The 24,799-nt window shown below is 47.4% G+C and overlaps 12 protein-coding genes and 1 non-coding gene across 13 annotated transcripts; 5 read left to right on the forward strand and 8 right to left on the reverse strand.

The window, feature by feature from the left end:
* Window positions 1-234: 234 nt before the first annotated feature.
* BABINDRAFT_34486 (uncharacterized protein) lies at window positions 235-939 on the reverse strand (the record flags this gene model as incomplete). Its single annotated transcript, XM_019131680.1, has 1 exon — window positions 235-939. One exon carries the CDS (start codon window positions 937-939, stop codon window positions 235-237), a length of 705 nt encoding a protein of 234 aa, XP_018986138.1.
* Window positions 940-1,953: 1,014 nt separating this feature from the next.
* Window positions 1,954-3,261, forward strand: ASH2 (Ash2p; the record flags this gene model as incomplete). Its single annotated transcript, XM_019131696.1, has 1 exon — window positions 1,954-3,261. The coding sequence occupies one exon, from the start codon at window positions 1,954-1,956 to the stop codon at window positions 3,259-3,261; it is 1,308 nt and encodes a 435-aa protein (XP_018986139.1).
* Window positions 3,262-5,070: 1,809 nt separating this feature from the next.
* On the reverse strand, window positions 5,071-5,226 carry GLN3 (nitrogen-responsive transcriptional regulator; the record flags this gene model as incomplete). The annotated part of the gene is made up of 1 exon (XM_019131381.1): window positions 5,071-5,226. A coding segment is annotated over one exon (156 nt), but the record flags the coding sequence as incomplete, so codon positions are not given.
* A 2,005-nt stretch (window positions 5,227-7,231) lies between these two features.
* BABINDRAFT_161019 (uncharacterized protein) lies at window positions 7,232-8,857 on the reverse strand. The gene has a single exon (XM_019128597.1). It carries the CDS (start codon window positions 8,821-8,823, stop codon window positions 7,711-7,713), a length of 1,113 nt encoding a protein of 370 aa, XP_018986141.1. The 5' UTR covers window positions 8,824-8,857; the 3' UTR covers window positions 7,232-7,710.
* Window positions 8,858-9,082: 225 nt separating this feature from the next.
* On the forward strand, window positions 9,083-9,966 carry BABINDRAFT_60949 (uncharacterized protein; the record flags this gene model as incomplete). Its single annotated transcript, XM_019132356.1, has 1 exon — window positions 9,083-9,966. The coding sequence occupies one exon, from the start codon at window positions 9,083-9,085 to the stop codon at window positions 9,605-9,607; it is 525 nt and encodes a 174-aa protein (XP_018986142.1). The 3' UTR covers window positions 9,608-9,966.
* Window positions 9,967-10,035: 69 nt separating this feature from the next.
* BABINDRAFT_t157 lies at window positions 10,036-10,106 on the reverse strand. Its single transcript has one exon. It is a non-coding gene; the product is annotated as a tRNA-Gly (tRNA).
* A 447-nt stretch (window positions 10,107-10,553) lies between these two features.
* BABINDRAFT_12921 (uncharacterized protein) lies at window positions 10,554-11,530 on the reverse strand (the record flags this gene model as incomplete). The annotated part of the gene is made up of 3 exons (XM_019127015.1): window positions 10,554-11,156; window positions 11,256-11,340; window positions 11,388-11,530. The coding sequence occupies 3 exons, from the start codon at window positions 11,528-11,530 to the stop codon at window positions 10,638-10,640; spliced, it is 747 nt and encodes a 248-aa protein (XP_018986143.1). The 3' UTR covers window positions 10,554-10,637.
* A 1,085-nt stretch (window positions 11,531-12,615) lies between these two features.
* Window positions 12,616-14,712, forward strand: MSM1 (methionine--tRNA ligase). The gene has a single exon (XM_019128598.1). The coding sequence runs from the start codon at window positions 12,775-12,777 to the stop codon at window positions 14,542-14,544; it is 1,770 nt and encodes a 589-aa protein (XP_018986144.1). The 5' UTR covers window positions 12,616-12,774; the 3' UTR covers window positions 14,545-14,712.
* Window positions 14,713-14,936: 224 nt separating this feature from the next.
* HYS2 (DNA-directed DNA polymerase delta subunit) lies at window positions 14,937-16,546 on the reverse strand. Its single transcript, XM_019128599.1, has one exon. The coding sequence runs from the start codon at window positions 16,529-16,531 to the stop codon at window positions 15,098-15,100; it is 1,434 nt and encodes a 477-aa protein (XP_018986145.1). The 5' UTR covers window positions 16,532-16,546; the 3' UTR covers window positions 14,937-15,097.
* A 526-nt stretch (window positions 16,547-17,072) lies between these two features.
* On the forward strand, window positions 17,073-18,351 carry TIP1 (transporter). The gene has a single exon (XM_019128600.1). It carries the CDS (start codon window positions 17,135-17,137, stop codon window positions 17,930-17,932), a length of 798 nt encoding a protein of 265 aa, XP_018986146.1. The 5' UTR covers window positions 17,073-17,134; the 3' UTR covers window positions 17,933-18,351.
* A 50-nt stretch (window positions 18,352-18,401) lies between these two features.
* Window positions 18,402-18,955, reverse strand: BABINDRAFT_12925 (OST5 family protein; the record flags this gene model as incomplete). The annotated part of the gene is made up of 2 exons (XM_019127016.1): window positions 18,402-18,873; window positions 18,929-18,955. 2 exons carry the CDS (start codon window positions 18,953-18,955, stop codon window positions 18,628-18,630), a joined length of 273 nt encoding a protein of 90 aa, XP_018986147.1. The 3' UTR covers window positions 18,402-18,627.
* A 401-nt stretch (window positions 18,956-19,356) lies between these two features.
* On the forward strand, window positions 19,357-19,512 carry BABINDRAFT_17462 (uncharacterized protein; the record flags this gene model as incomplete). Its single annotated transcript, XM_019130965.1, has 1 exon — window positions 19,357-19,512. A coding segment is annotated over one exon (156 nt), but the record flags the coding sequence as incomplete, so codon positions are not given.
* A 3,437-nt stretch (window positions 19,513-22,949) lies between these two features.
* BABINDRAFT_127447 (uncharacterized protein) lies at window positions 22,950-24,114 on the reverse strand. The gene has a single exon (XM_019127003.1). The coding sequence runs from the start codon at window positions 23,959-23,961 to the stop codon at window positions 23,245-23,247; it is 717 nt and encodes a 238-aa protein (XP_018986149.1). The 5' UTR covers window positions 23,962-24,114; the 3' UTR covers window positions 22,950-23,244.
* Between the last annotated feature and the right edge of the window lie 685 nt (window positions 24,115-24,799).

The raw sequence follows: 24,799 nt of genomic DNA on the forward strand, positions 1-24,799 counted from the left end.
CAAGCTGGAGACCCTGAGGTCTTACTGATTATTGTGAACCAAAAATCTTGACGTAGTAAACGAGGAAAAAGTCAAGTGAAAGGTTTGAGACACTTCCCAATGATATTATTCGTTGAGGATACCCTATAAAAATGGGACACCTACACTTTTTGAAACAATATTCTATTTTATTCAGGAACCCTCATGCATAGCCTGGCGGCCGGAAAACTAATATACAAGCGAAAGAGCCTTATTTCATTCAAAGAACTCATCCTCCTCCTCCTCATGGGCTTTCTTCTCTGTGGCATCAGGTGCGGCCTGGCCGCTGCTAGCCTGCTTAACATTGTCAAGCTTCTTACCCTCCAACACATCTTCGATGGAAACCGGTAAGGTGCCGTTGTCGAACATGGCCTCGCACTCCTTTCTGAAGCTCTTTCTAATCTGCTCGGTCATTTGCATGCCCCTCTTGGCCTTGGCATTGTTAAGGGTAGCAGCATCTTCTTCCTTCGGATTAGGGTACAAAGAGATGTACTTTTCGGTCTTGGAGAAGTTTATCACATAGGCTAAATCAACCTGGCAATGTTTAACAACTTTTCTTTGCTTTTTCAAATCCTTCTTCTCAGCATCTGGGTTGGCTTCCAACTCGGCCATTTCCTTGCTGGCCTGCTTCAACTTTCTGAGCGCCTTCTTCTTCTCGAAGAAACGCACCATGTGGTACTTTTTGGAGATAATCTTGGCCCTGTTCTGCAAGTCACTATTTTCCAACTCGAACTTCAACGCCTTCAAGGATCTCTCATTGGCCACACGCACATCGGCAGGCAAGTTCTTCTTCTTGGTTAACAATCTCTCGATATCTCTGATCTTCTTTCTCAATTTGGACGACCCAGCGCCCATGGAGGACGCAACTTCAACAGAGGCACCACCTTCCCTTTCTCTCTTGTTTGACTTCACAGCAGGCATTGTAAGGTGTGGGGGATAATATAACAATTGGTTGAAACAGGTAAGTTTCTTTTTATCGATTTTTCACTGCGTATATTTTTTTATAATTTTTTCCTATCCGGCACCGAGAGTGAGGCTCAGCTAATTTTTCTTTCTTTTGCATCGCAGAGTCGGCGAGACAAGTCAATATACCACTTCAAAACGGAGAATCAGGATTTCGTAGTACAGCACGTTTATGTCAAGGAATGAGACTGAAAAGCATATATAGGTGGAATAAAGGTGACTGTGAGTCCAATGAAGAATCTAGGTGCATATGGTAACCGGTGCTCTTCCTCTTTGGCGTGTTCACTGGAGATTGCGCGCTACATACAGGATTGACGCTATATATTTGTGGTCTTTTAATAGCTGTATAGGTAACGGGTATGTATATTGTAGTAAGAAGTGATATTAATTTGAGAATCCAATCCGTAGTAACTTTATTCATTGAAAACTGTCTCTGTGCGGATAATCCCAGTTTAAAGCTCAGTTGCAGGCTTGTCGAGGTAACTGGAAAACATCGGTTCAACAAGGGTTGGGTAACGCCGTTTAAGCTATTGAACTTTCAAAGCATCCAGAGGGCAAAACAATATCAAAACATCCCTTCAGTCTCATAAACACTTGTTGTCTAAAGAAGATTTATAAAATACATATTGATCTCTAAAAGTCGCTCAATGAGGGTCTAGACGTCGGGCTCAAAAAGTGTCATCTAGAACCCAGTACACCTCTTTCCCTGACATTGCACCCCAGTCACAGATCAGATATCTGTGACTCTATGTACCATAAATCTCGGTATCTAATAACTTTTTGTTCCCTATCTATTTTTATTTTAATAAGATAAAATAATAATTAGTATTAAAATTCAATCAATATACCAAGCCCTAAGTGGACGCTCCCTCGTACACCCCCAGTTTGTCTATTCCTGCACGCGAAAAATCTCCAGACATAAACAACTAGTTAACAATACAACCTTCCCACACCACGTACCTTCTACACACCATGGATCCAACCTCCCAGAAGCGTCCTCTTGATGGATCACCTTCCAAACCACACTACAGTACACGCACCGTGACCAATTCCATCCACAAGAAACCGCAAGTACTTGTTCAGCCGCGGTTGAAGCCAGTACCGTGGACGCTTGCCGACGCGCAGACCGCGGTCAAGCCTTTACCGTTGCGGGCCGTGGACGACGCGGAGGCCGCAGACTACTTTCTGACAGAAGACCATCCGTTCAACCGCCGTGGCTTTAAATACAAGCCGTGCCGGCCGAACCCGCAACTCGAGTCGTCGCTCTACTCGACGTCGGACTTGCCGCCGTATGCTGCGCGCGTATCATACTTTGACCGTTCGCAGGCGGTGACGACAGATGTGTCGCTCTCACGCGTCACAACTGCACAAGGCTGGCGGTCCGCACGCGCAAACGTGTGTGTGCGTGAGGGCGCGTGGTACTTTGAGTACAAGATCGGCCAGGCGAATGAGAAGCTGTGCAAGGCACACGTGCGCATCGGAATAGGTCGCAAGGAAGCGTCATTAGATGCCCCTGTGGGTTTTGACGGGTACAGTTACGGGCTCAGAGACGCCACAGGCCAAAAGGTGCACTTGAGCAGACCGTCAGAGTTCATGAAGCCTGGTTTCAAAACTGGCGATGTGATCGGGATCCTCGTCGAGTTGCCCTCGCTTGATACCCAGCGAGAAATTGGCAACGCGTTTTTGAAGGCCAACCCGCCGCAACAGACCTCCAAGCGCGCCCGAACCAAGGCCACCGCGCCGCCACCGCTGACCCTCGAACTCAACATTGTGCGCGACCAGATCCCCATTCGTTACAAATCAAACATTTTCTACGAACAGTACGAGTACACCGCGACACAGCAGATGAACCACTTGCTCAACCCCGTGACGGTTTTCGGCGAAAAGGCCGTGCCGGACACGGAAAAGTACCAGCCCACAGCGTTGCCGCGGTCGGCGATGACGGTCTACCGCAACGGCACACGCGTCGGCCAGGCGTTCGAGAGCTTGTACGCGTTTTTACCGCCGTTTTCGCAGCAGAATGGCCAGAAGGACAAGCTCGTGGACGACGGGTCGTTGGGGTACTATCCCATGATGTCTGTGTTTAAGAACGGGGTCGTCGAGCTCAATCCCGGGCCCGAGTTTTCCGCTGCGGATGACGAGTTGAGAGCCAGATTGGCAAACAAGGAGGTCCGGCCGTTATGTGCCCGATACGTTGAGACGGTTTGTGATAGTGTGTTGTGGGATTTGGTCGACGAGGTTGAGAGCCAGTACTTGGATGTCTTGGAAGAGCAGAGATAATGGTGATAGATAGTTAATGAAGGTTTAGATATTTTGTTTCTATTGGACAAGACAGAAGCAAGTTAATGGTGTGTTAATCTGGTGTATTCCAGAGAGGTTATCGAAGAACTTAAGGGATGAAGGCCAAGGTCGTCAGTTCTAGAAACGACACAGGCGTAAACATTGCTATTGTTTTATATTTTTATATATCATTTATTGAGCGCCGAATTCAAGAATCCTTCTCATGGAATGTAATTGGTGTTGCCATAGGGGTATTTATATGAGAAAGCAGATTACCACTTTTTCAATCCCGTCCTTGTTCATATCAAAAATAACCCCAACTCCAAATATAGCCTTGAGTCGCCGTGGATAGCCTATAATCCTTGGCATACCTACCATTACACCATATAGAGCAGTGAACATGTATTGACGCCAAACAACAATTACACGCAAGCCAGCTTACATCTCAAAGCTTAACCAGTCGAGGTCCTTCATGTTGACCTTGCCATCACCGATCACTACCTCATCCGGCACCTGGGCCTGTATGGTCCGGGCGTCGGCAGATCTCCCCCGGCTCTGTGGTATCAAGCCCTCATTAAAGCCAGCTGGCCCGTTGATTATATCCAGCCGCACATCCATGCTCATAAAGCCGTCCATGGAAATGGTAGAGGCATCGGTGGACCCGTCCATCGTGTACCCAGAGCTCGCGGGCTTGCCGTGGGTGCTCATAGCCATGTTAGCGTTCAAGTTCAGGTGGGAGTTGTTCTGATAGTGGCGGTTGCTGAGGGAGTTCGAGAAGGCCTCGCCTTTAGCGAAGGAGTTGACGTTGTGCATAGAACTGTTGGCCGACATCTCTTTGTACTCATCGTTCTTGAAGAAGTCGTTAAACGGAGCGTTCACGTAACTATTCGACCTGCGAGTGAAGGAGTTCGTAAATGAATTCTGGTTGAACGACTGCAGTGGTGGCTGGTACGAGCCTGGTGAGGTTCTGGTGGAGTCCATCGGCGTTGGCGATGCGGCGTCAGGTGAAGTCACGCTTCCGCCTATGCTGCCACTGGAACGCGGCTTCAAGCCCATGCTCAACTGCGAAATCCTAGGCCCGTTCTTAAAGCTCGACGGCTGGGACGCAAAGTTGTTGAATGCATTGGCATTGAAAGACGACGAAGTCTGGGGAACTCGCTTAGCATTTACGTCAGAGTAGGAGCCTGCCAAATTGTTACTGGTGCTCAACTCGGATTGCCCTCCGTACAAGCTCAACTCGCTCTTACGACGTTTGAAGCTAGAGGAAGTCTCGCCATAGTCCATCGAGGAAGCCATGGAAATGTTGGAGGGCGACTGAGGAGGGCAGTAATAGTCCCCCGGGGTCCCTATCGGCGTGTTTCCCATGGAGCCAAACGTCAACGTGTGGGCTGACTCGTTATGGGCAGACATCAGCAAGTTGCTGGGAATCGGAATCCCGTAGGACGAAGGACGGGAGCCACCCTGGAAAGAGCCAGGCCCCTGCACCGTCAGTGGCGGCGTGGCAGTGATCGGCTTCGGGAGAATAGGAACGTTCTTATATCTTCCCTTCGCTGACGAAGGTAGATCCTCATATACATTCCCATTTCCCACACTTCCACTAAAATCACTGGCCCCATGCATGCTTCCTATGCTCCCGGAAACACTTCCAGACTGGAGAGTCGGGTAGTCACTAGGGGTACTTCCAGGGGCAAAATGATACATGTTCTGCATCTGTGGAGCAATGCTCGTGTTTCCGTTCATGGTCATCGACATGTTCATCGGAGAGGTTCCTGGGTATTGGCTACCAAACTTCTTGTCGGACATCCCAGATTTACGCGAGTTACGCTTCTTGATGACGTCCGTTTTGAGTGAGAGCGGACGCATGGTGCCGTGGAGTTTCTGGAAAAGGCCACAGGCATTGCACAATGTGTTTCCTGCAGGATCACGGCGCCAGAGCGGGGTTTTGAGGGTTTTGCAGTTGGAGCATTCCACGGGCGGGGAGGCAGGCGACGAGGCATCGGAGCCAGAACCGCTGCGCTTGAAGAAGGATTCGGATTGGGCGCTAGAACTTGCCTCCAGAGGCTGTGACGACTGAGACTGAGATTTGGTTTGCTCTTGGGGTGCCTCTTTTTGTTCACTTTTCGAAGCACCGCCCAGTTGGCCCAGACGAGAATTCTCGGAAGCTTGTGCACTCTGAAACTTCTGGGGCTCAAAGCTGTTTTGAGAAAACCCCTGGAAATCTTCCTGGTCGTTGGGAAGGGTAACCCAGTCTTCCATGTCCATATCGTCCGTCTTCTTCTTTCGGTCGGAACCCGGGCTATCCTCCATGCTGGTCGGTGTGATGATCAGGAATGGGTTCTGCGCGTTGTTGTAGTGCTTGTTCTTCCAACCATGCGGTTCTTCAAAGCCACCGGTCATGGGCGAAAACATGTCCAAGTCGTTCATTTGCAAGGGCAGCGTGTGGTGTGGGAGCGCATCTGGGTTGTCTATATACCCGCTGGCGGTGACGTTGGCCGTGGCTGTTGTGGTGGAGGTGCCGCTGGACCGCTGCGGTGCAAGCGCGTTGGTGAAGAGCGCGCCGTTCATTTCTGGTTGCCGCTCAAACGTGCTCTTTAGGATTTTTTTGGCAGAGTTGTAGATTTCAAAGACTGACGGGACAGGTTCCATCAGAGAGACTGGATTGCAAGAGAAGTGGGTGTTGACGACCACTAACTGATAGGATTTAGCTAATAGTTTAAGAGCCTGGCGTGAGACGCTTGGATAGCTGGTTTTGGAGCTGGCGGTTATAAGGTGGTCACTGCCAGTTGCAAATTGAAGTGGGGGAAATTCTTCGCGCGCGGAATCAGACTCGGGCAAGGTACGGTAGGTCTGACAGCAGATAGCAGTATCAACACTTCGGTAGTGATGCTTGGAAAGTGAATATATATGTTTAAACGTCAGAAGAAACAGTTACCCTTTTCTTGGCCACACTTTTGCTCTCCAGGGTTTTTTTTTTCGCGTGGCAGCGCCAGTTTTTTTCTTCTGCTTAACTTCCCCCCTCCCCCGCACGTGATGGGAGAAAATGCTGCGTGACTCAGGATCCGGCACTCAGGAGCTTGCATGCCGGTCACCGAGTTCCGGGCCGGTTTCGGCAAATGGATAGTGGGGACGGGAGGGACCCCATCAAGTTATTTTTGTTTTCCAGACTTACAGCTTGCGATGGTATATACTGTAATTAAAAATGTAAGAAGTGGTAATGTGTGAAACTTTCAAGCTTCTATTAAGCCGGCAGGTTGTACAAAGGGTAAAGACCAGACCATGCGGCTGGCCCCAGAAGCCGAGCCGAGCATACTAAAAAAAACCCGGAGGCACAACCCTCCGTGGATATGGGAGTATCAACAGGGTATATGGCCTCCCGAGATATCACTGTCAATAATCGCGTAGATAAGGTTTTTTGAACGTCATTTTTAGACTTGGTGTCTATATATAACGAAGTCAGAGGGATCTGCGGCGAAGCTTGTCTGTATGTGCAGACGGTATATTATACGAATCGAGGCTAGTCAGTATGGTATTATATAAAGTGAATAGAATAAAAAACCGCAGGGAGGGGCCTCTGGCGACTTATTTGCCGTGGGAAGAGAATGGTATCGGTCAATATGGTAGAGTTGATTTGCCGTTAACTATGGTACAGATGATTCTAAAAAGATTGACGCTCAAACAGTCGAGGGGAGAAGATGTTGGCATCAAGCTCAGCCCCATCCTTCTGTTGAAACTGAGGTGTATATATGCTAGAGAAAAAATGTATGAGGCGGTAAGAAAGTACGATTTTTCTCCTCGATTTTATGACTATCTGCATACTACATATCATCAAACCACGGAATAAGGAATTCCACAGAAACATCAAAATCACCCTAGGGAAGGGCGAAAGATTTTGCTGAGTGCTTTATATAATTAGCATGGCTTTTGAAATTTCACTACAGCGTACCTAAATAATACATCAATGGGGTATAACGTGAATATATCTGATATCTCTGGATTAACTTAGAGATGAATTGGAGAAGATTTATCGTCTAACTCGCAGGCTTCTCTGCCAAGACCTGCAGCACGCTAATACAGCCGTTTGGCATGCCGCCAATACCCGTAAGACCCTGTAAGCCCATCTGAGAATCTAAACCCGCTTTTTCCTAAGTCGTTGGATTTTTGATGGCATACCCCGAGAATTGCCCAAAATCACATATTGCCCAAACGGGGGAACCTCTGTTACTTAAATCGATATACCCCTTGTGTGATGGTTTGTGGTAACTATTACCGTTTTTCATAGCTGAAGGCAACAATCTTTATTACACGTTAATTAATGCCCAAGTGGCAGCGCGCTTTATTCTAGCGTGGGCCCTCTGTATCATCTAAATACAGATACTAAACACCTGTGTCATATTTTTCAATTTATAACATTCAACAATCAACAGTTTGCTCGCCTTCAGTGCCCAGTGACTATGCCTTATTCTCCTTCTCACGCTGCTGCTGCAAACGTCTCTTACTGAAACTTAACAACCCGCCCAACTCTTCGTCCTCGTCGTCCTTTCTAAGGGTTCTCCCCAACGCGCTGAAGTCCTGGCTACCGCCGATAATCTGGTCAATGGTGGTGGGGGCGGGCGCGCTGACGTCGCGCTTGTTAAACTTTCGCGAGTACTTTCTGTCTTCATCACGTCTGTTGCGATGGCCATGGGAGGCGGAGCTGGGCGTGCCCTGTTCCGAATGCAAGCGATACTCGAACGACACACCCTGTACACGGTCGTTGGAGCCTGGGTCGGTGGTGTGGACTGCATCGGCACCGTCCATGATCAAGTCGGCCTCGCGAATGATGCGGAGGATGGCGTCGCACAAGATGCGGCGCGCAGAAAAGGAAGTCAACTTCTTGGTGTCCTCTTCGTCACGGCGCTGCTTGTCGAAGTGCGTGTTGGAGTTCCATACCGAAATGATATCCTCGTCCTTGCGCACGGACAACACCAATCCGGAGATGTCGCGGAGCAACGTGTCGGCGTGCTCACCTGGCACAAGCGAGCCGCCGAGCAGCCGCAACACGAGACGCTCCCAGATAAGGGACGTGCGCTTGCGAATCTGCACTACCTCCAGTGCGCTCACGTGGCCGCCCGCACCACGAGTGTCGCGCTTGCCACCGTGACTGGTGCGCCGCGTGAAGCGGAACACCCAGCGCCCCCCCTTGGTGTTGACGGGGTCCTCCCACACCGGTTGTACTCCGTGCTTGAAGATGAGGAATTCCGTGCCGGTCGGGAGTGTCGGTGCGCGCTTCAAAAGTGCGAGCGACTGCCACAACTGCTCCACCGATGCAATCTTGTCGGTAGTGCCCTGTGACGCTGTGCTGGGGAACGATAACGCCGTGGTCGTCTGGAGGTACAGGTCAACTGCGGGCGGTACCAGTGTCTCATCCTCTTCTTCTGCCGCCGCGGACTCGCCTGACGGGCGTGCACGCGAATGATGCCATATGGTCCACGCGTACGGCAAGACGTGCTCCGCCGTCGGGGACTCGTTCTTCATGGAAAGCGAGTTTAAGATGGATTGCGCCTTTAAAGAGTTGGAGGACATTATGATGGGTATTAGTAGATTAATATATGCTGATTAAGGATCAGATTTAGGGCATGCAAAGGGAGGGGAGATAGTATGGGGAGCGTGGATCTCGAGCCTTTGATAAATCCACTGCGTAAAATTTCTCATTAACGCTGGAAATTTTCTGACGGACATACTAACTGGAGGATCCGGGTAACCCTATGCAGGATATGTATATAAGACATAGATTACATCAGAGATACTCTTGCCATATATATCTTGATATTGCCAGTTTCTAATGTTCAGACTCAGAGCCAACTTTGCAAGACCATTGGTACGGTCGTATATGAAACATAATGCTAACCCACAGATCTACCTTCATCCAGTGAGCGATACTAAGACAAAGGTGTCCTTCTCGCCTAAAGAAACAGCCGTGGCCATCGGTACCTGGTCCCATACCTCGCCGCTAACGCCAGAATCACCCATCCCAGTTGAAAAATTCACCACCAACCCTCAATTCACCCCTCTCATTGACAAACTGTTTGCCACCCACATCTACGACGACTTCACCTTCCAGTTCGAGGCCGGCGGAAACCCCGGCTGCTACATGCCCATCTACGACTTCAGGGCTCCGCCGGTACACGGAAGAATCCCCGAAGTGGACGATATTTTCGGTTACGTACTTGTGAATCACCAAGGACAAATTGTCGAGGGTTCGTGGCAGGAAAACTTCATGTATCGCGTTGTAAACAGCGAGGGTATCATGCGATTGAGCGATCACATGCTCGAGGTGGTCAGAAAGGAGTGCGAGCTGGTTGAATAGACGATGGATGGTCTTGTATATAGGGAGGATTTAATAGTGAAGTTTTGCACAGCTGGTATGTATGGAAGGCTGATAACTTTGCGAAGTGGCGATGGGACTGTAAAAATACGATCTAACCGAATGATGGAATTGGTTCAAAAAACATACTTTCGAAGAGAAGGATTTGCCATCCTTTCATACCAAAGAAACGGACCAGGCGAACGATGAGAAATAGTTTGGCCAAGTGAGCCCCTAGGCGATGCACGATGGGTTAAGTCCCTTTTACAACTGAAGTACTACTTCGGAGGGACTCGATTCTTCATTATCTCTAATCTGATCTATATTCCGCTCCAAACGTGTATTAACTAAAGTTAATTTCCATTGCTTACACTGAACTATAAAATTAAGAACTGAACACCAAACTCCGAATCAATCAGAAAAAAAGAAAATGCAAGAGACGGGACTCGAACCCGTGGCCTAACAATGGGAATGTTAGATTTTACCCCTAAACCACTCCTGCACACTCTTGAAAGTTAGGGACTGAATAAATTATCTCCGAGGTTGTATTTGAGATTTTGGACTGGACTCTGTTCCGACAGATTGGATCCTGGCGTGTCGTCTGGTATCCGAAAACCATTGAATCATTTCTTTCTACAAAAACAAATTAAGCCTTTTATTCTACTTCAGCCAGGGAGGTATACTCAAACCTTAAAGTAATCAACCAGTTTGTAATATCGAATAGTCAAATAATAAGGGCTTGACAAACAGCGTATATTAATATCTGTAATAATTATACATAATTTATGCTACAGTACATTCATTAATTCTATGCCTTGAACGTAGGGTAGTCAATATAGCCCTCAGCTCCAGTGGAGTAGAAAGTACGTCTGTCGTATTTTGTCAATGGCCACCCGTTGGCTAACCGGTCCGGCAAATCCGGGTTGGAGACATAGTATCTGCCTGGAGCAACCAAAGTCCTCTCGTCCTGAACGTGCCTTTCAAGTTTTTCCAAATCATGTGCGTACTCGCCGGATCTGATCAACCTCCCAGACTATTTCTCCAAGAGGAAGTCGTTGGTCTCTTTTGACTCGTCGCTACGAGGCTCAATAATGTGTAAGTATGCCAATTCCTTTCCTTCCTTAGCACGTGCCTCTAACTGCTCCACAAGGTACCCAAACTGATCCTCCGTGACCTGCTTCCCCGACTTACCCATACCTCCGAACAATCCCCATGGATTGATGCGCACAGCGAGACGATCAGCTCCAATCTCGGCCGTAGCCGCATCCACAACCTCAAGCAAGAACCTAGAGCGATTCTCAACACTGCCGCCATAATTGTCCGTTCTCGAGTTAGTGTTGAGCTCGGGAAACTGATGTGGAAGGTAGCCACTGGCAGCGTGAATTTCTACCCCGTGAGCACCGGCGTCCACAGAGTTACGCGCAGCCTGGGCGTAGTCCGCCACATATTGTTTGATTTCAGCAGTAGTTATCCCTCTGATTGGATTACCGGCAGCCACCGCCTTAGCCTCATCTTCAGGCGTGATATACGTTGCGGAAGAAGAGACATAGGGCTATCCTTGTTTCTTAAGGATATCTCCGTGAGATGAACGGCTCAATGCCCAGAGCTGACAGAAGACAAAAGAGGAGTTGCCGCGGATGGCAGAAAATACTTTGGTCCACTCGGTGATTTGCTCTTGGGACCAGATACCCGGGGCTAAACTGTAGCCACCTGCCTGTGGGGAAATAAACGTGGCTCTGTAACGAGGAATGAACCAGGTTTGGCCGAGCGTTGGGTGTAATACTTGATGCTCAAGGCGGTCGGAGCCTGGGTGGCAGGGTCGTTACGGTTTCTGGTCAACGGAGGAAGCACCACTCTATGGGTGAGTTGATTTTTTCCGACCTGGATCGGCTTGAAAAGATTAGTGTATTCTAGTGGTTTGTTCATTGGAATGATATGATCCAAAAAACAAATAGAAAAAGCGATGTTACGGAGAACAGAGGTGTAAGTAGTAACGGTTAAGCTTCTGATACGTGATTGCTGACGCAGAGAAGTTTCGGTGCAGAAAAAGAAATCTAGGCGCATAAAACGCTGTAGACTGCTTCCTTGAGATGTGACTAAGGCAGGATGATTCGGGAGCTTGTCAGAAGGTATCCATTGGCTAATCCCAAATGGCAATTAAAGCGGGTCAATTAAGAAAATGATAGGATGATAGAAAGAGGCTCCCAATGCTGCTTTTTTTTACTAAAAAAAGTATGAATCAGCCATTACCGTGTAAACCAGTGCGAAAAGTACAGTGCCTCAGAGGTTCACCAGGTGGCGAAACTTTCAGTATAATATTCTCTAGTCTTAAAACACACTGCGTGTAGATTTGAAAAGGAGCCAAAAAAAATTAACACAGATAGTTGAATGGTGAAACTAATACATATAGTATAGGGCTAAATTTGCCCTTCTTAGTGTATCGAAAGCAGCCCGCTTTGGGAGGGCTGCCCTGCAGAGCTCAAATCTTCCCGGCTTTTAGAGACTCGGGTGCAATGAAATGATAACTCGTATCTGGAATTTCCCAAGTCGCTAGGTCTAAGGCCACACTTTATAAGTATACTTATCTAGCTGAGTGGGGTGGACTCATGGAAATGCGGCAAAACTGCGAGATTTTGAAGTCTTGGGGGGTTCGATGAGAAAGTTCATGGGCTTCAATTTATTATCAATTCCCTGCTCCAGTCGCCTCTAGTATCGTATATAGTTATTATGTACACACTCTTCAAAGGTTTCTCTTCTCAAATATTTATGTATTTCCCGGTAAATCTTGTAAGTTTCAGAATTTCAATACCTACCACTTACTTTTAACTACGTATCCTTAAGCTTTATCACTCTGTTTCAAGTCCCCAGCCTGACCTTGATCTCATGACTTATTAGCATATATACAAGCCTTTCCAAATCCATTTTAATGATACTTCACCGTTCCAAATCCAATCCTCGGTCAAGTTACCAAAATTAACCTATCTACTTTAGTGGTTCCATATCACATTTAACCATTTTAAACCATCCATCCACTATCATCTACCACATAAACCTCGCTTACTCCACACACCAATGCTCGCCCTTTCCCATGACCCACTCTATATGCCGGACATTCATCATATTTCAACTACTTTAGCTCCGTGCTCAGAATTAACCATCACTCTTCTGCAATGTTTTCGCGAATCACCCATTCGAGCGCCGCCAGACAGACAGTCCTCTACTCCACTATCAAACTGGCGATTCGCTCTCCCGCGGTGGCTGCGGGAAAGTACAAGCACGTTCCATATCTAGCCGCCAACGAGAAGCCGTTCTACATCACGACACCGATTTTCTATGTAAACGCGGCGCCGCACCTCGGTCACTTGTACCTGATGCTTTTGTGCGATGTACGCAACCGCTGGGAAGTACTCGCGCGCCGACCTTCGTTCTTCATGACCGGAACGGACGAGCACGGGCTCAAGGTGCAGCTCGCGGCGAAAGCGAAGGGCTTTGAGGCAACGAAGCCGTTTGTGGACCAGGTTCTGGGCAACTTCAAAACACTTGCAGACCTCACCGATATCAAGTACGACCGCTTCATCCGTACGACCGATGCTGATCACCTCAGGACGGTAGCAAAGTTCTGGGGCATTTGCCAGACTAACGGATACATCTACCAGGCGGAGCACTCGGGCTGGTACTCCATCAGCGACGAGACCTTCTACCCTGAAACACAGATTGTCGATGTGGTGGAAAATGGTGTCGCAAAGAAGGTGAGCAAGGAAACAGGATCGGAGGTGACGTTTGAGTCAGAATTCAACTACTTCTTCCGCTTGAGCCACTTCCAGGAGCGCCTCATTCGCCACATGGAAGAGAACCAGGACTTTATTCAGCCGCACAAACGCCACATGGAGATCTTGCGCGAACTCAAAGCAAAACCGCTCGAAGACTTGTCGATTTCGCGGTCCTCCTCCAGGTTGCAATGGGCAATTGACGTACCAAACGACCCGTCGCAGAAGGTGTACGTCTGGTTTGATGCCCTCACTAACTACTTAACCAGCTGTGGCTTTGCCAACCCTGACTGGTCCGCCGATGCCAGCGCCTGGGGTAACACCACGCACTTGATCGGTAAAGACATTGTCCGCTTCCACAGCATCTACTGGCCGGCCTTACTCATGGCATGCGAGGTGCCGCTTCCAAAGCAGCTCATCGTACACTCGCATTGGCTCTGCGATGGGCGTAAGATGAGCAAGTCTGTCGGGAATGTGGTTGACCCGATTGCCATGGCACAGTACTACGACTCGGATGCTCTCCGGTGGTTTCTCTGCGAGAATTCGAGTCTCGAGAATGACTGTGACTTCAGCGAGGAGCGCTTGCACGTCACGCGAGACTTGCTTATTGGAAAATTTGCCAATCTCATTTCCCGGTGTTGCTCCAAGAGCTTCAACGTCGAAAGGGCGTTGAAGAGCTACGCTGCTGGTGAACTCACCACACCCGCATCGCTTGAAAAGTTTACCCAGTTAAGCCCGGAAGCGGCAAAGCTCTACCATGAGCTTGTGGCCGAGTTTCCCGTGTTGTTGGAGCAGATGGAAGCTGACATGACCGGGTTCCGCACCAACGATGCTCTAGACAGGGTCTGGAATGTGTTGAACAAGGCCAATTTGTTCATCACCCATGCCGCCCCGTGGCACTACAAAAAGCAAGCCGTGGTGGAGGACGCAGAGGTGCGCAAGGTTCAGGACTTGATTATTTTCATGGGTGTGGACGTTGCTCGTAACGTGGCCATTCTTACCAAACCGTTTATTCCGAATTTGGCAAACAAGCTCTTGGATAGGATCGGCGTCGCCCCGGATAACAGAGATTTGTACGCGTTTGGACTTGGTAAGGATGTGAGCTACGGTAAGGGTGTGAACGGCGCTGGCGAGTTGCCTATCACCAGAAAGCCGATGAGGGGCACCGAGTGATGGATGTCTATTGAAAGAGCGTCGAAATTTGTAAATAGCTATTTTGTTCATATTGAAAAATCTGGTGGGTTAGAATGTGATCCGAAGTTATGGTGTCACTAGGTTAAGAGGTTTTTCTGGAATAATATTCCATTGTATAAGGTGTACAACCTATAACGTAATTCTGGCAAGAGTATCTGCGATAAGCAGCGTATGTGAATATTGCATCAATAGTATAGCACTCGTATGAGGCTCCCGCTATAAGTTAATAGCAAATACGGATAGGACAGCGTATAAACATTATGCGCAGTATAGATATAATGCAGCTGGTAAAGCTATATTATTAAATTTAAATATTCCAGTGTATTATTTGTTATTCTCTAGTTTAGAGAGCACATTCTTCGGCCCATGGCTTCAAATTCACCCCACAAGTTGAATACGTATTCCACCTTTCGTCATTATCGATTGCAGATAAAAATTTTCATCAATATTAGATAATATTACATATTCATCCATCCCATAACTTGTACCGATTTCCGACACCTCCTAAACCGATACTCTAATTACCAAGTATCTACGCAACGATCTGAATACACTCGCACTCCAAGGTATCTAAATCCATCACCACCACTTCGCCCGTGGAAGAAAACTTCGGAATGCTGATTAATCTAACTTCCTTCCCATCTTCGAACGCAGCCACCATGGTACCGAAGCGCGGCTGGTTTCCTGCAAAGTACACGTGCGGCAACTCATCCATGATGAACGGATCCTCTTTTTCGAATGGATAGCACCATAAAGTGTCGGGGCACGTCGGCGCCAAATGCGCCCAGCGCAAATTCTGGTGCATGATAGACAAGCGCAACTGCTGGCTGTTGGTATTTTCATCGAGCAAGTCGAATGGGAACACGTACTTGAAAAAATCGTTCACGTTTTCACCGGATGTCCCAAGCATGCGCACCAGCGGGGCCTCGATCCAGGTCGGATTTGATAAGAGGGAGAAGTATGCATTCCCTTCATCCGTAACATACTTGAAACACTTTGGAAGCAAGGACCTGTGCCACGGCTGCTGGGGATACACACTGTCAACGGGATCACTCTCACCTGGCATCAACTGAATCGGCATTGTATTCAACAACTCGCTCATCCAATCGTCCATCTTTGCAAGCGATGTGGTGTTGTAGTTAGACACCTGCTTGGCCCCGAACATGTCTTCCTCGTCCGTGTGTCTGTTTTTGTTGCGCTGGGTGTTGTCAATGGAATTACCAGCTACAAACAAACGAGTGATGCTGGCAGCAAGACCAGTATCACCAATCTCGCCCATCAAAAACCCCTTCAAAATCTCCAACCTGAGGTCAGGTGCAGCGTCTTCCGTGAACCCCAAGCCTGAAACAAAGGCCACCTTTCCCGAAAGTTTGGACGGGGCCCGCGGTAACTGGTGCGATAGCGGCGGATAGACAATGTCAAAAACCTCAAATACACCCGCCTCCACCTCCTGGCCCAAGATTCCCGCCACACAGCCTGTCACCATGATGTTATGTCTGGTGAAGAACTCCTCGTCCTTGGAATGCAACACGATTCGCCCCGACTCGTCCTCCATGAGAATCTTGTCCGTCGACCGATCATCGCTTTTGATATATGTCTCTTTAGGCACCGGTGGAGCCCCGTACGTACCGCTTGCCACATCGTCAAGAATGTTTGGCTTGTACTTTAAATCGCAGAAGACAGTCCCCACAACGTAGCACGGTGCCTGGTCGTTGATGTCGAGCACTTTGTCAACTTTCGCGTACTGCAGCCCCCATTTGGCGTCCGCAAGAGCCTCCACACGCGGTCTCAATGTCGACAACCGATGGTGGTAGAGCGAAGCAAACTGCTTGCCGAACTGACGACGTTGGAACTGCAACAGAAACTGGGACGACTTATCAAAGGAGAGAGGGAGTTGAGAAACAGCGCGGATTGTTTGCTCCGAGGCATTGCCGCTCGAATATGGCGTCAAGAATGTATGAGGCATGGATAGAATGGTGGGCGGTAAAGAAGTGGTGAAAGCAAAAGTCACACTGAAATGTTTTATGGCGCGTAAGACGCGTTGCGCGGGCACGTGGTTTGTCCTGCGGTATGAACTCGCACTCCAACATTTTATAAATCGAACCAATTTTTTTTATTCCTGTGGTTATGAACTTTCTACTTATAGTTGGTATTCCTTGACAGCCCCGATAGATTGGTTAGCGGTCCGTCCCCATGTCCGTAGTATCCCATTTGCACTGCGGGAAGTGGCGTTCACGTAGTTCACTCTGGCCAACCAGCCAAAGCTTTATGCTGATCTTGTATTACAAACACACAAGGAGATACAGCCATCTAATTATTATGATAATCCATTTTATAACATCTTAGATGGCTAAGGTTTAATCTCTTTCCATAGATTTGACTGCAAATTCCTTACTGGATAAAACAGTATTGAAGTGGTTCTGGTGCGTGCTCCTACCGGCACTCAGCATCGACTTCAAGCTTCAGGCACTTGCTTGCCACACCATCGATTCTTCTGCAAAGAAACACGCCTACCGTATACCTTGATCTTCCTCAATTACACCCACAGACTCATACACAACTCTTCAGCATGGCATACTTCCAGCAGCAATCGTATGGTAATAACCAGCCTCAGTTCTACGCGGCGTCAAATGCCAACGCCAACACGTACAACCCCCAGCAGTTCCAAGCGTCGGCACCGGTTTCCGGGTTCATGAACAACCAGTTCGCCTCGCCTAGCGCAGATGTCACGGGAAATATGAGTGGACAACTGTTGTCACAAGGCGTTTTCGCCGCCTTTGGGACGTCTGGGTACCCTGGCGAGTCGCCCTTGCTTGAGGAACTAGGCATCAACTTCCAGCACATCAAGACCAAAACGTTGGCGGTGTTGAACCCCTTCACATCCTACGCAAAATTTGCCGTGAGTAGCACTGGGGAGAGCGACAATGGTGCCGATAACGTGATGAACGACGCGGATTTAGCCGGTCCGATCTTGTTTGTGTTGATGTTCGGCTCCTTCTTGTTAATGGCTGGGAAGGTCCAGTTCGGGTATGTATACGGGGTTGGGTTATTCGGCACGATATCGCTCCACTACTTGTTCAAGCTCATGGGCGACAACCCAGGCATGGACGTGTTGCGATCCTGCTCCGTTATCGGGTACTGCTTATTGCCGTTGGTGCTCTTGTCTCTGGCGGGGGTTTTTGTTAATTTAGACTGTTTCTTTGGCTACATTGCGGGCGCGCTATCCGTATTGTGGTGCACGTTGGCGGCCTCCGGGTTCTTTCAGAGCGTATTGCGCGTAAACGGCGTGAGAGCATTGATTGGCTATCCGTTGATGATGTTTTACAGCGTGTTCGCATTGATGGTGATCTTTGTTGAGGTGAACTAGCTTGCAATGGCTTAGCAACATGCTATACCTTAGAGACATTTAAGGACCCCTGTGTGCAATTCACAGAACCTCACCCAAAGCGGCGGTTCGTTCCTGGGCGATGTTATGACTGATATTGTATAGCATACACCGTGATATCTTTCGATAGTTATGTGAAATATTACGAAGAGCGTAACCACGGTATCTAATATGCCCGATCCCTTTGCTAACGACCTATATTAAATAATCTGGTCATGGGATAGATAAAGCTTAGCCAAGTAGAGGATAGCTCTATAAGTATTACCGCAAAAGTAGTAGCGCCTACCTTTGCACGATGAGAATATATAGTGGTATTTAGCTATTGTAAATCTAGAAATTTCACCAGGGAAGGGTATCCAAGGTTTGGGAGAACCTTACCCGATGAATTGAACACTTTTAACAGGGATACACGCATCCACTGAGTGGTCGTAGCTTATTATGGACACAACTAGTTGGATCGCAGATATCCACTGCAACATATATTACTTTGAAAAGTATAATAAGAATACGAAACTTCTAACAGGAGTTTAAAACAAAATTACATCTTAGCGATAAGCTCTCAATGGAGACTTGAATGGAATGAAAGAAGGAGAAACATAGAAAAATGATCAATCAGGAAATGGAAAATGGCAGATGTTGCATGACAGAGTTGAGTTGAATAGGGATAACATCCCAGACTAAACGTAGACACCAACGGAGTTAGCCAAGTAGACGGAGCCGCCCCCAAGGGCCACACTGGCCAAGGCAGACAACGCCAAGTGTTTGACATCGGAAACACCGAACAACGTGTGTGTATTCTTCTCAGTCATCGATGTGACAAAGATGATAGAGAGCCCAACCACAAAGAGGAAAAAGCACAAGAAGCTCTGCTGGGACAAGGCCAATGCCGGGACGTATTCCTCGGACGAGTAATCGTATAGTTCCTGGGCGCATTAGTATTCATCAGATGTAATCTGTGTAAGTATATATGATACATACGCTTAACTGGATGTATGAGCCGGCCATTGCGTGTCTTTTGGATACAAAGGGCTGGGCTTCAGTTTATATGACTGCCAAATGTACTTGTTAGAAATATGCGCCACGTACGCGAGAAATACGGTGACATTACGCGAAATTGCTTTGGTGAAGTTACAGGCTGGGAATTGCGCGAAGAGCAAGACCGGAAATCTTACAAACACGGAAGAAATTAAAGATCCGTTTGCCTAACGCCCATCACATCGTATATATACACACGTACAATGCTCCGCACAGTTACCCTTTCCAGATTCGCTGGGGTATCCCGGAGATTCCAGTCTCATAAGGTTGCCTTCCCTACGAAGCTCGAGCCACTTAATGTGAATCACCCAGAGCAAAAGGTGCCAGTAGCACCGGACGCGAACGAGTATGAAGCTCCTTCCTTTGGCAAGCTTGCTGTCCGCTGGCCCAACATGCCTTCCGCGGAAAGGGACGATATCATAGCGTACTTGAATGACCGACAGCTGTACGACTGGAGATACTTGACGAAGGAAGACCGCCAGGCCATCTACTACGTGTGCTATGGGCCGTGGGGTCCAAGAGACCCTAATCCGCCGGTCAGCACCGGCGTCCAGTTATTGAAGCTCTTGGGATTGTCCCTCGGCGCCGGTGCTGTCAGTGTCATGGGCTTCTGCTACTTGCAGGACCGCAAAGTGTTGGCCAAGTTTGCCGAGACCGAGAGGAACTAAGCGAAGAGGCCTAGCATGAATTGATGGATCAGCATTGGAGAGGTGACCTTACCGTTTGTATTCAAACATGACTTTATATAAGCAAGATAACTGGCCTTGCAAGATACCACTTGGATCATTTTTCCGTTACTACCCTTCCCTGTATATAGATGTAATGACAAATACGGCTTAAAACGTTTTGTAAGATACCTAAAAAAACACTAATTCTGATCGATTAAAAATATTTGTGAGTCCTGGGGATTGACATTCTACCTTGAGAGGCTTTCTATAGTCAAATCCAGAGTGCCACAAACTTCTTAATATTCTTTATTTCTGGTATCTGGATATACTTTCACGTGCGATCCCCTCCAGGTCATCAAAATTAGGTATTGGCCTCGGATGAAGTTAAGTTGGGGCATCACTGCTTAAATACCAAATAACAAGGTAGTTTATGAAGGCTTGGAGACCCTAAAAGCGTGTACAACGGATTGAGGATTATTGGTCCGGTAATTATCACTGCCGTAGCTGGGTGTAACCGAATTTTATCCAACTATTAAACCGTTTGAAGCCATGCACCTCACCTGCACTGTTCACTCTGTTATGCTAAGCTCCTTATTAGCCATCGCATAGTATTTTTGTTCTATTCTTTCATACCGGTATTCGCCTATCTGAGCTATTTCAGACAGCCCTGTCATATCATTTGGAAGTAGAACCTTATATCCAACCTGTTAAGACCCAGAAGCCATGAAATATGACACTTATTTCAATGTTACTGTAAGTCCCCGGGCTTGGGAGCCTATTTCCGGGTACTCCTCAATGGGCAATTACTAAAAGTAGAAATAAGTTATATTGGTTGTCTGCTCGATGCTTGAAATACACATGTTGCATATGCAGCTGGGGACATGTTCCATGTATAGTACTGAGCTCTCTTGCATGATAATAGTACGCTTCATTCCCGGTCCAGTTTATTTCTCGGGGTTAAAGACTATGGTTAAACGTATGCGTTATAAGGGGTTATGCGTTATAAGGGGTTATGCGTCTGTGGAATTCAGCGGCTGCTATCTGATGAGTTCACGGTTCGGATTGCCTTGTATGCCGATTCCCACCGATATATCCTAGTGGTCCGGGATCGGAATTATGCTAAATCCCGTGGAAAGTTTTGTCCATATTTGGCTCCAAGAGGGCTTAGGCAGGGTGTATACGACGATGCAGCCGTTTTTTGCCCCCCGGAACCCGGAACCCAAGAACACTGAATAGCCGGTGAGACATGCAGCAGGTAACCAGATAATGCCAGAACCCTAAGCCCCAGATTCATAACTCGTCTAATATACAGTGGTGTCGTTTGTGAGGGTAGATCAATGATAATAGATTAATAGAATATACTTCTAAATAGACTACGTACCAATGTAACTGTATGAAGTCATTGCTGCTTTCCTGAGTACACAACGCTTGAGAAAGCCACCTGTACAGTCTTTGCAGGCTTAGCTCCTGTCATAAGTATAGCAAACTCTTTCATATTCATATTGCAAAAGTACATCGACTGTAGTAAGCGTGTAGCTGTCACGTGGTAGGGATCAATATTCTATATAAGGAGGTCAATCCCTCCCTCCTTTATCCTATATACATTATATAGGTAACCAGTATTAGTTATTACTATAAGTAGATATTCTACTCTTGAGGTAGAGATATACCACATCGATCCTGTGAAACGCTATTAAGCATACTTGGCAGCTTACTAATATAATACTGACCACGTCGTATATAACTAGACGGGCTCATGCAGAAAGTGATATTAGCTTAAAAACGAACTTTCCTATGCCACCTGGTTCTTCAAGATAAGCTAAATTCAACCTATATTTTAGAGGCATAGATGTGGTCAATAAATATACACATGTGAAGCCCTTTTTTTTTATAAATCACCTTATTTTTTCGTTCTCCAGAGTCGCCCCATAACTCCCCAAGAGGAACTAAACTCAGTCAATCGTTTTAAGACATAGAGAAGCCTAAAAAGCGTGTACGCATGATCTTTTTTTACAAATTGCTCTTTTTTCACCTTTTGGAGTCGCCCCATAATTCTTCAATATATGTCGGAAGATACCAACATCACATACTTTATAGCTAGCAGTTTTACCTGCATCCATTTCCTGCACTCATAACGAGAGATGGCGTACGCCTGCATATGATCTCATGCACTCAAGTTACGTAAAATCTAGCGCGGATCACTTGAGGTAAAATTTTGGCTATGGGTCGGCAAGTTTCTCACTCGGTGCCGAGTAGCGGTTTTCCGTGCTACCCTCCGTACCTCCTATTAAAACCTTAGTACCCCCAGCACGTGTCGAGAGTGACTGTTTCGGTTTGTGGGGAAGTCTTAACTACGTGGATGGCCCGAAACACATGACTCACGTCTATCAGTCATCTTTGAAACTCCATTTCCGCGCTCGGAGAACTTTGACGTTCGCAACGTTGCCATATACTGTATATGACCTCATTACCCCAGAATATATTAAACTTTGCCCCACCTTACGCAGCAGGTATAGCCCCGAGTATAGGAAATAACCGGGTAGCATCTAGGCTGAATGACACCGAATATAGTTGATGGCTTCATGACATCCACAGTAATATGCCCTCTTAATTGGTCAGGCCTTGGTACTTTGGACTCGTCTATGATATTAACAGCTGGAACTACTGCCACAACGAACAACCTGGGTTGGTGAATATGTTAATCCCACAACCATTAATAATAAGTGGTTTCGGTCTTGGCAGAAGTCCAAGTGTCCACTACCGCGGCATTAATTGTCAGTCACATGATGGCCACCATGTAAACTTTTTTGGTTTTGCCAGCTAAGAATTAGTGGTCCTTCTCACCGCCGTTAGCGATATAGTTGCATCGTCATCTTTGCTTGGGCTGTTTTCCCGAATTTATTTTTAAATCCGAAGCATCATTATGAGGAAAGATCCGGGTGAAGAAAGCTAACATAGTTATGCTTCGGCCGTTTAAGTATGATGCATGTCGCAATCGCCGGGAGTAATCGTATGGGTTTGGCAATGACATGTGTGTCACATTAAACCTACCTAGCTCGGCTCAACTCTCTACGGCATGGAGATAAAAATCGGATTTAGTTCCCAATTTGGGACCATTCTCTCATGCAGACGCACCCTGGATAAAAAGACGTTAGCGCTAGAATTATGGTGCCGGGGGGAGGGGGATTACTAATGCCGCACCTCCGCCTGCATATCCTTCGTTTTCGCTCTACACTACTGCGGACTGATTATTAAGCTTAAGCGACTTACTAATGTGGTTCATCGACAAACGAGATAATCTGTTGGAAGCCACCGACTGTGGCGATCAACTGTTGATAAAGCTAAATTAATACAAGCTTACAAATGCTTTAGCGGATTAGTCATATGATTAAATATCGTAAGGCAGCTGGAAGCAGGCCAAAAGGCAAACATAGGTCGTAAGTAAAAAGGTCATAGTAAGTCAAAAGGCAAGAAGTGTATGTACAAGGGGAGAAACACTCCCAGTGCTTGACAGATATCATAAGCTAAAAAAATCCTGGAATAATGGGTCGTGAAATCAAGGAGTCATAAGTCGTGAGCATGGAAGTGAAATTAGTATCCTTCAATAATAAGTGAATTCAGAAGAACCATTTGGTGGTCACTCGACTGCATGTGTAGCTGTTTACCCATCAAGCTTTCGACGTTATTGTTTGCACTGATCGAACGTGTAGTGTCAGTGGTAGAGCGGTCCTTGGCGTATGTATATTCATTGTGATGACCAGAAGAATCGGACTCGGAGTCTGTTCCGGAACTGTAAGTCAAATGAGGTTCTTGTTCTTCCTCTTCCTCCACCACGGGAGTAAGCACTCTGGAAATATGGTGGCTGAAGGTGTACGGGTTGAAAGAAGCAACACCTTTGTTGAAGTCTTCGCCCGCGTCGTCTTCAATGTCGGAGTCGTTGTAGTATTCGTCATCGTCGTAGTACTCGTCATCATCGTAGTCACTCTGGGAGTCGTAGTCAGATTCGCCATCGGAATCGACTTCGTAGCAAGTGACAGTAGTGGATTGCTCACGTTGTGCTGGAATTTCAAAGTGAACAGACGGGCCCGCATCAACTTCCACATCCACCTCGACGTCAGAGTCGGAGGAGTCGTCAGAAGAAGAGTCGCAGACCGAGGAGGACAAACTGTCCAACAATCTGTCAAGAAGGTTGGCCTGGGTAACCAAAACCCTCAAATCCGCGTTAGGGTTTCTGGCAGTTCTGGTCAACTTGTGTTTAACCTGGTTGGCTAACTTGTAGCCCTGGTAGGCCTCGGAGGTGGAAAGCATGTTTTATGGTAACGATGAGTAAGTGGGGTCGTTAGCATTCACTGAATATGTATAGAAGACAATATCTTGTCTATTTGTTTATTATAAGAGTGTAAGGTAGTGTAAGGTAATCTAATGAAGTTCATAAATCTGTGGTCTGAGAAAAGTGGAAGCGGTGTTTATTTATATAAAACTTCAAATTTGCCGCCAGAATCATTTGGTAGTTCGGAAATAAGAGAATAGCCCTGCCGCAGTTTTGTCAGCATGCGTGCATACACACCTTACGCTTGCGGTGGTTTCTTTTTACCTACAATGCAGGATACGGAGCTAAGCATTGCGGGCTATCCGAAGCCGACCGTGTAAGTTCCGGATATCCCTGGAGCGGCGGGACGCCAAGTAGAGATGCATGGAAATACGTACAGGCTTCTGATTTTTTGCGTACATCTTATGTACTTCCGTACGTGACACGGCGCATCGGCGCTTACTCATATCCGCTCCCGAGAGACATAAAGTTTACGGCTTACTGTCATACACTGCGGATGTGTGCAAGGTCTAGGCTCATCCGGCATCGATTCGGGGTGGGCTGAGGGGTTTTCTGGGAAAGCAAGTTGTCGCGGGTGATTCACCGATTACAGTACCAAGTCCCAGTGTAGAGTGGAGCAGGATGGAGTGGAGTTCAAACTAGGAGATTCTCGGGTGAGCCAGTTTGCGAGGCCTAGAGTTAGAGTGGAGGGGACGACATGCTTATACCTCCATCTGGTAAACGAGTTTAGCTAGACTGGGAGTTTGAACTCGGAGGTGTCTTGACTAATAGGTCAATAAGCGTGAGTAAAGGCCTGCGTCTCGGAGTCTTTGGGGG

This window comes from Babjeviella inositovora (genome assembly GCF_001661335.1).
Source record: "Babjeviella inositovora NRRL Y-12698 unplaced genomic scaffold BABINscaffold_4, whole genome shotgun sequence".
NCBI lineage: Eukaryota > Fungi > Ascomycota > Pichiomycetes > Serinales > Babjeviella > Babjeviella inositovora.

Bases quoted from the DNA above. Each gene is read 5' to 3' on its own strand.
- BABINDRAFT_127447 (XM_019127003.1), bottom strand. From the start codon at position 23,961: ATGCTTTCCACCTCCGAGGCCTACCAGGGCTACAAGTTAGCCAACCAG.
- HYS2 (XM_019128599.1), bottom strand. From the start codon at position 16,531: ATGCCTCATACATTCTTGACGCCATATTCGAGCGGCAATGCCTCGGAG.
- MSM1 (XM_019128598.1), top strand. From the start codon at position 12,775: ATGTTTTCGCGAATCACCCATTCGAGCGCCGCCAGACAGACAGTCCTC.
- BABINDRAFT_161019 (XM_019128597.1), bottom strand. From the start codon at position 8,823: ATGTCCTCCAACTCTTTAAAGGCGCAATCCATCTTAAACTCGCTTTCC.
- TIP1 (XM_019128600.1), top strand. From the start codon at position 17,135: ATGGCATACTTCCAGCAGCAATCGTATGGTAATAACCAGCCTCAGTTC.